Source organism: Portunus trituberculatus, chromosome 33, assembly GCF_017591435.1.
Source record: "Portunus trituberculatus isolate SZX2019 chromosome 33, ASM1759143v1, whole genome shotgun sequence".
Classification (NCBI taxonomy): Eukaryota; Metazoa; Arthropoda; class Malacostraca; order Decapoda; family Portunidae; genus Portunus; species Portunus trituberculatus.
In genome coordinates, this window is record NC_059287.1 from 2,188,649 (window position 1) to 2,198,280 (window position 9,632).

The 9,632-nt window shown below is 36.2% G+C and overlaps 1 protein-coding gene across 35 annotated transcripts in view; it reads left to right on the top strand.

Moving 5' to 3' along the window:
- LOC123512468 (CUGBP Elav-like family member 4) overlaps positions 1 to 9,632 on the top strand; it is a 754,341-nt gene that overhangs the window by 735,713 nt on the left and 8,996 nt on the right. For 32 of the 35 annotated variants that reach the window (XM_045268904.1, XM_045268911.1, XM_045268918.1 and 29 more), the window contains 2 exons: positions 2,303 to 2,380; positions 7,092 to 7,175. In XM_045268904.1, the coding sequence (XP_045124839.1) occupies positions 2,303 to 2,380; positions 7,092 to 7,175 (162 nt within the window). The remainder of the gene's footprint in view (positions 1 to 2,302; positions 2,381 to 7,091; positions 7,176 to 9,632) is intronic. The other 3 variants (XM_045268915.1, XM_045268937.1, XM_045268939.1) reach the window with 1 other exon arrangement.

The following is a 9,632-nucleotide window of genomic DNA, read 5'->3' on the forward strand; positions in this document are numbered from 1 at the left end:
GCAGTTTATCACAATACCACAATTGTAATGAAGCACAGTGCTTGTCAATGCAGCCAGTACTGTTATGGTTTTTTTTATGCAAATGTTTTATTTTGTGTCAAAAAGGGTTACACCAAGCTTGGCAGTAAACTTCAAGTATCAAAAAAAACTGTGGATGTTACATTTTGTTTAGGAAAAAAACAGGTTGCTTGAGATAGCTGACCAGATAGATTCCCAGCACCACAGTAAGCTGTTCACTATTCATGAACAGCAGTAGCCACTTAAGAACTGGTATAAAGGCTGAGCATCAATACTTGTGGGAGACTTGCAGATCTAAAATTTTGAGAGAAATTTTATAGATTCTTTTCTAAACTCAAACTGTCACATATTTGTAATCATTGGATAACTGCACAGCTTTTGTATATTCCCATTAACTTGTTTTCAATTGGATATACAGGAAAACTTGTTCATAATGAAACATTTTGTACTCATGGATATTGAATAGTAGTAATGTCCATACATCATTCAAGTAGCATGTTATGCTTCAGTCAATAAACAAGCATTCTTGGCTGCCGTGAAGAAGCTTATCTGTGTCATCACGTAATTTGGTTCTTGTGAAACTTAACACTCAGCTTTATATGATTGTAATTATAACAGATTCTGAGAGAAGCACCCCTTTTTATTTTCTTGAAAATTATCCCATGTCACATTTACTGAGGAACACAGTATTACATCTCATGTTGCATCACACACACTGTGCAGCAGAGACTCAGTCAGTGTTGAGTCGCTGTGTTGAAGTACGTGCATCATTGGTCCCATAGACACGTACCTCCGTCAGTGTTGTCATGACTTGTTGTAGTGCTGGGTAAGATATGGAGGAAGTCTGTCTTCATTTCATTATTTTCCAGTGCACCAAAGAGTTGTACAAAGCCATTATGGTTTTGTTGATAAAGAAGCAAATTATGCCCTGTCTCAACTTCTTGTACAAGTAGTTGCTAATGCCTCTACTAATATCTAATCCCATTACTATCATTTCCCTTACTTTGTCACCCTGGCTTCGCAACTGTATATAGACATAGAATACACTGTAAATATAAACCATAAACTCTTAATTAAGCACAATAAGTTAAATAAGTCAGGAGAAGAAATCACAGTTCTTTGAGATCTCTCATAAGTCTTTATAGTAGTTCAAGAAGCTGTAATATTTCTTGACTCACCTTAACTGTGATTTTTGCTCCTAATTAAGTGAATGCTTTTAATCCCTCTTCACCGTACCCTGATCATTCTAGTTTCTAGTTGTCCTAGCATATTATGTGTTTAATATTATGGAGAGGGGTCCACTTAGCTGCTGTAAGAGTTTGCAGTGTGTGTTAGGGATGGGGCTGTAGTAAGTGTGCTTGTAGTGGTGTGTAGACTTGGTTTAGCTTGGCATATGTAGACTTGCTTTATGTCTCACTCATCTCCTTCACCTTTACCTGTATGTCACTCTCTTTGTGGTTTTCATTCTTTCATTCTTCTCTTCTTACCTTTACCCAAATTTTTCCCTCTCTAATTTATTATATATTTAGTTTGAAATGTAATCTACCATTTTAAGTGTGGTTCTTATATCCTGAGTTTAATGTATGACCTTTGCTTGAGTACTGTTTCCTTCCCATTGGTATTTCCCAAACATTTTGTAGCTCTGATGCTTTACAACTTTTTATATAAAGTTTTCATGGCACTGAGGCCTGTATTCTGTCACTTGCCTAAAGTATTATACCACAACTGTCAAGTTCAGCAACTATAATAAGCACTACATTTTTTTTTTTCTCTCTCTCCCTAACATTTTGAACTCAAACAGCATTTCCAGATCACATACCTGCGAATGGCTAAACTTTGATCCTTAGCATGCATAATGAGTAGCTGAGAATTATGAATAATTTTTTGCAAGTGTCTGCCATTTTTCCCTCAAGTACATGAATAGCTCCTGTGAGAAGCCACAGCATGTAATGCCAAATATTTATACACAGAATAATAGTGACCATCACAGGAAAGACTTCAGTTTGTAGGTTCTCACAATTACATTGATTATGAAATGTAATTTTGAAATTTTCAGTTACAACTTTAAAAGATAACAATTATTAGATTATAAAATACCATTCAGTATATTTCTCATGCAAGCTTTTATATTATAAGATTGCTACATTCTGCATCACAATAAGTAGAATGCACAAGTATGTGGAAGAGTCTTGTGTGTGTGTGTGTGTGTGTGTGTGTGTGTGTGTGTGTGTGTGTGTGTGTGTGTGTGATGTCCAGCGTCTAATGTTTACCTTCACTTTGACAGCCCAGCCAATCCCCAATGGAGAAGCGGCCACACTGCAGCCCTCAGCAGCCTATCCTGGCATGCCTTACTCCGGCGTTGGTAAGTCCTTCCTTCCGCCTCCCTCTGACTTGTCTACCTTTTCAGTACGTTATTTTAGATGTTGCTGTTGCTGTTAAGGGACTGATTTTGTTTGGTGTCTGATGGCATGTCAGTCTGCTGCCCATTATGATGTTCAGGAAATAGTGTTTTTGTTTTCATGTAAGTTGTGTCAAAAGTTTTTAATTTCCCTGACAATCAGGAAGTGTGAACATGCCACCAGGAATCAGCCACGAATGGGAAGCATACTTAGCTTATCCCAGATTATCAGTAATTGTATTAAATATGGTTTGAGACTCTACCCTGTGCTTTATGTGTGGCTTTATTGTTCACTTACATTATTTTGATATATTTTTTTGCATGCCTTATATATTTTTGGGTTGGTGTTCACCTTCCATGTGGCCTCTTGTTCTATATCTTATTCAGAACTGGCTTTTTATAGCCAGATATTTCTAATTTTATAGTATTCCCCTCAATTTTCTTGTCCTAAGGTTGTTTTCGCTGACAGAAAAATTACTAAATTGCTACTCCAAAACACTGCATGGTCCACTACACACCCACACATTGCCTGGTGACCCAGGATATTGTGTTAGGAAGCTTATCACTTACATATCTCAGTACTACAAGGCATCAGTGAGAGATTACTGAGACATCACATACTGTTAGATACTTCTTATGTAAAAGTACCTTTGCATCCAAAATAGAAGACATCTTTCCCCTTTCAAAGAAATAATTATAATTACCGCTTCCTTCATCTGGATAATGTCTGGTATGTGCACTTCATCAAAGCAATATTTTCTGCCACACTCTGTAGATATAATATTTTTTATTAGTATTCTACTCTAAAAATGCAAACCTTTTCTGCAGTAGCTTTGACTAAATTATAAGGACTTTAAAATTATCTTATGCACAATTTGTATATAACATGTCTTCTAAAGTGCACAACACTTCCACAACACCAGATGTTAGGACACAAATCACTGTACTGTGTGAGGTAGTCGGCTATGCCTTTGTGATCAAACCATGGCAACAAGTTGAAGACAATTGAGTCAAGTCATAAAAAGCATAAATATCAGTCTAGAGAGTTGGAGGTTTTCTTGAATCAAGTGTGGGATGTACTTTGTATAAAGATATGTAATTTTATGTTAGAGATGAGATTTTGTCTAGATCATCAAAATTAGACTGCATTGTTAATAAAAATTCTAGTCGTGTGCAGTATAACACAGAAACACCAAAATGTTTTTATCAGAAAATGGCAGTTCATTAATATATGTTTGATGAAATCATTATATCTGACCTCATTATTGTTTAAATTTCATTCATTTTGTTTGAATTACTGAATATATAAATTTCTGCAGTAGACCTTCTATAAAGTATTGAAGTTACAGAATATGATACCGACATGTCATACTTTAATATTGTAAATTCTTGTAAGTGATTTATAGAAATAACTTTCCTTGAGGTGTTAATGTTCTTGAAGAGATTAGAATGGTCAAGTTAGTTTTTCAACAATCCTGACAGGCTCCTGGTGAGGTGATCAAATGTTGAATACAAACCCCAGGATTTAGTTTTCATATTGCAGTCATGAACAGAATGAGAGTGTTCAAACTGCTGCTCAAACTAAGAGTAAAAATGTGTTTAGCTCTTTATTTTCTTGTAACAGTAGCCAACAGAGTTATTAGTACTTAAGATGAATTGAGAAGTAGCGAGGTTTGTGTTGTGTGTGTGGTGTTGAGAATGGTGACGTGTGAGTGCCACAAGCTTTGTGTGTTTGTTCACTGTGAGTCATGTGTGCTGTGCTCTTATGCTGATAGTTATCCAGAACAATTCATTTGCAGTTCAAATTATGTGCAAGTCCTTAGTTTTCCATTATTTATGATTTTGCACACTACTTTTCCTGCACATGTGAGATAGCATTCAACACTGAAGAAGAAATAGGAATAAAAATGTCCTTTCTGCTTCTTAATTTTTTGTGGGATTAAATATTCCTCAGAGAAGTGTTCCATCACCCCTTTTAGTCACCATTCAGAACCTACAGTCATTATGGGTGTATTAGAGAAGACTTGCAGAGTTAGCCACTGTGTTCAGATTTTTAGCACCTTGTGAGAGTAGAGGGCAGACTAAATATCAGGATGAATAGGATGGCTGTATACATAATGTTTCTCATTGAATTGTTTGAAAAGGTTATGTTCAAGATTCAGCAGTAAAGTGACAAGTCATGGTTCTCATTTTCTCACTAGTTGCTGAACACAGTTTAGGTACATGTGACACATTATCTTAGTATTGGTATTCATATATATATATATATATATATATATATATATATATATATATATATATATATATATATATATATATATATATATATATATATATATATATATATATATATACATACATACATACATACATACATACATACATATACATATGCACACACATTTGTCGAACATTTCTTTAAAGCTATGCCCACACAATGTAGATGTGGAGACAGGGTCACATGAGCATAATGTCTAGGTCCTGTGAAACTACAACTAGGTAAATATACACACACAGCTATTTCAAGAATTGTTTTTACTTCCTAACCTTAAGGTCTTTAGTAGGAAAGGACTAATCCTCAATGCACACACTGGACACAGTTCAGTTGTGCAACAGAAGTAGTTGTATTGGCATGGCAGACTGCATCATAGCAGACATGTCCCCTTCACACCTGGCCACATCTGATCACCTCAGATGCAAGAGAATTTTATAGTAGATTTAAAACCAACATCACCATTTACACTTTCATAATTGTTCTCCAATCATTCCTCTTCCATTCTCTTCACACTCCTGTGCCGTTTTAATAATTCCATCACTGTCAATTTGACTCTTACAGCAACAGAACTCATTCACATTTCATGTTTCTCAGACACTTCATCTTCCTTGCCTCTTCTCTACCATTCCCATACCTGATGCATCAAGCAAGTAATGAAATGTTACACTATAGCATTACCGAAAGAAAAGAATGTCTTTCAAAACCAATAAAAGACCTACAGTAATTGTGGAGACTCATTCAGAAGTATGACTGCCAAGATCAGGGAGGCGGTAGCGTAGTGTATAAACGAATCCCACCACATACCACTTTGAAGCTATGCCATTTGCCAAGTGGTTTAAAGTTACCTACATGTCACCATGGTACCCAGGTTCTAGGTGGTTACCCAAGATGCGCTTGGGTGGTGGCATGGGCCCTGATATGGGTACCACTATAAATAAAATTGCCTGTGCCACTAATGGACAGAAGCTGAACAGCGCTTCCACATATACTATTCAAATATGCTTACAGGCACTATAGGCCATAACATAAAAAAAAAAAAAAAAAAATCAGCAAATAGTCTCTAAAGCAACATGAGTTTTCATCAAAATTCAGAATTAGAGGAATTTAGTGGAGGAAATACTTCTATTGTAGCTCTTGTGCAGACCAGGTGTCAGATATACAGGTTTAGGTTTACATAGACTGTCATGTATGTTTGGTCATGCAAGTGATGAGTGACATGTGTGTGGCAATAATGGTGAATGTAGCTGAACTGGAGTGGTTGAACTTGCCATTGTGTTTTGCAGTGTTTGTATGAGCATACTTTTTACTGAAAATTAATCATTCCCATTTTGTCATTCATAGATTGACATTTATATACCTTGGAATAATGTTAACTTAGTTAAGTGTTTATCAGTTCCTGTTGATGAGACAACAGTAAGGTCACCCAGTACTGGACTGTTTGGCCTGTACTGTGTATTTCTGTTCAAGATAATGGGTGGCTTGGCTAATCTGTGTGAATGATGGACCAGTGGTGAATGGAGAGATGTCTTTAATATATTACAAGGAATGAACATTATTGTAAGCAGAAGACATGATAAATTTTCACTTCAGTAATGATTTGTTGTGCATTATTAGATAGTGTCATGTTATCTCTCTAAATGTCAACTTTTATTTCTTTATCAGTGTAGTGTATTAGTGAGTCTGCCATGGTTAATGGAAGGAAAGGAGAAGACTGTATATCCTGTATATCTGAAGCTGTTTGATGATGATTCCATAAAATGGGAAGAGTGACACACATAATTTATACAGATATTTGGTTAATTTTAGTGTGAAGTGAAATGTAGCATATTCATGCTATTAATGAGTTAGAGCAGGGGAAGTGTTTGTTCAGATAATATTTGCAGCATTTACCTGGAAAGTCTTTTTGAAATTCACTCAATGAAACATGTCACATAAACAAGGCTGGCCAAAACCTCAAGACTTCGTTCACACTATATAGTCCTCTGGAATTTAATTGCATATCCAGAAAACTTGTCTTAGTATCCAAACTAATTAACTGCAAAATAGAAATTGCAGAATAAATAAAACTGTAAACCTGGAAAGGACATTCTAGTTCAGTTTTCAGTCTTAAGATCATCTCTTTATCAAAGAATGATTGAAAATGAACACCATTCCTATTGTAATGTCCCGTAAGCTGTTATCCAGTGGATGATGTAGGGTGTAAGGTAGTGCTAAACAGTTGGTGTGATGTTACTTAATACAGAATATTTGTAGCAAAGGGTAGAGTAGTGTTGGCACAGTAGTTGGTGGGGTAGTGATAGCATGTGTGTTTGTGTGTGTGTCTGTATGTAAGTGAGGATGTGGGTGTGCGTGTGTGTGTGCGTGTGTGTGGCTGACAGTGTCCACCCCGCCCTCTTACAGCTGTGTATCCTGCGCCCGTGTACGGCCAGTACGCCCAGGCGCCCTCGCCCCAGCTGGCCCCAATACCCCACAACAAGGTTGAAGGTAAGCCATCCACATGTCCAGCCACCCAGGTCCACACCCTTCTCTCATTCTTAGCTCACTCAAAAGGCAAAGTAAGCACTTGGTGCATCGTCACTGCTCAGTGTCACTTGTCTCTGTTCTGGTCCTGGAGGGAATTGGATGAAGGTTGTGGATTGGGAAAATGGTGCAGTAGTTCTGTACAATTTTTTATGGCGCCGCTTCCTGGCCGCTGAACGAGCCATTGCACGTCTCCTCTGCCTGAGTGTCTGCTCCTGCACGTCCCCTGCATGCTGAGTGTGCTGTATCCCTTGTTGGTGGTCGAGCATAATGTTTGTTTTTGTGTGACAAGTGATTTTTTATGCCAACCAAAGGCGACTGACTGGCAGCCCGCCAGAGTAGCCTCACTGTCATTCCAGCAGTAGTCCAGCACCGTTGAACAGTTTTGACCAGTAACAAGGCAATCTAGTGTTTTTATGATCCAGGTACATGAGATAGTGTTGAGCCTCTCACCTGTATAACCACTACGTAAGTTTTTTATATAGTATCCAGATTTTGACCAGTAACAAAACGTAGGCCTGGTCCTTGAGTGTCAAGGTTGTGCATGCTGTACTGCATGACTTGCATGGATGGGACGTTGCTCCTCCTCAGGCAATGCCTACCTAGCTCGTTCATTTTTTATATGTTCACACTTTAGATTTCTTATTGACTATTTACAGTATTGGAAAATATTTCTTGTATATTTTCTCTTTGCTAAATATTCATCAAGGTATTTACCCAACATGACAATATTTTGTGGAGATGCAAATGGAAAAGCCATTTGTCATATTTAGAGGAATTAGATTTTGTATTTACAGTATTTTGCTAACAGTGCAGTAATTTTCTATTCCCAAGATGCTCTGTATCCATCTAAAAATTTTCCTTTAATATTATGTGTACTGAATTACACAGTTCAATGATCTGTAACACAGCATTTGCATTATATTTTGGTGCCTTCCTTATTTGAAGATTTTATTCATCTAGTACATATAAATATATACGTACACCTTATTTAGTGAGTTGAGTCTGTTTACAGTAGTTGCTGAAAATTAAAGAATTCTGGGACAAATAACAAAATAAAGCCAAACCTCAAATTTGTGACCAAGTAACATGAATACTAACACCATCACTCTGGAGCCTTGCATTCACTACACTGCCACTAAGTCAACCTGAACAGTGGTAGAGATTCAGTACACAGTGGTTCACAGTTTGTAGACTTGAGTGGGTCATTGCTTTAAGATCACCCTCCAGGGAAGCACAGTTGTGTGCTCCTCACTGTAACATTAACTCATCAGATGGGAATTAGTCACCACAACAAAACACTTAAGTATTACCCATAGCCTTTCTTAGAGAGGGAGTAATTATGAATTGTAGGATACTGCCAGTCATTCTGAGTAGCCAAAGTTTATTGTATCCCAAGACATGATTACTGGCTCCTTTCCAGCAAGTAATCTTTAAGTAATGCTACTAATCAAACTTTAATTTTTGTTTCATGTTTTATTCATAAAATTCTCATATAACTATTTGAAGCCCAAGTTTCTTTTTTTTTTTTTTTTTTTTTTTTTTTTTTTTTTTATTTATTTTTTTTTTTTTATTATTATTATTATTATTGATATTTATTTATTTATTTTTACTCTTTCCCATAACTGTATCTTCTTTTCCTTTTTTATCTACATGTGAATTTAACAGGGGACCTCCACATCTGAAGTGCTATAATGTTTCTACAGATCTTAAGTAATTCACTCCCTAATGATCAACAAAAATAACACATAAACTGCATGGACTAAATATGTACATTCTAAGGCCACACGTATTTGTCTTGTTGCTCAGACCTGCTAAAAAGACACAGCACCAAATGTAGGGAATGCATTGATCACTGCTGTAATGGACAGTGTCAGCAGACTTATTTTTAAAACATGTAAAGGAACTAAGATCTCTCTATGTCCTAAAGAACTCTAAATACTCTGTTTTTGTAAATATTAATGAAGTTATTTGAATGAATATCAATGGCATTCAACCACTTTTTTAAAATTATACTTCTAGGGCAAACCATCTAAAAGAAATACATAGCTACTGTAGATAAACCAAACTAAGGATTGAGTAGTATTTTTCATTTATTATGATTATTATTTTTTTATTTATTTTTCTGCACTCCATTATCTGTAAGAAACTGTCTAGTCCACAGGCAGACATCACAGCATAGCCCATTTCACTGCTTTCAGCCTGATTTTCCACAACAGAGTTTGTCATGGAGATGATAAAAAGAACAATTGTGACAAGTAACTAAGAAGACACATTACTTACAGTAAACTTACTGCTGTACATGATACTCTTGTTGCTAGTCATGTTAACACATAATTTTTTCTGTTGCCTTTATCACTGATCACTTATGAAAACAAACATGGCTGGAAAATTCACAATTGTGAAATAATTACATAAGGG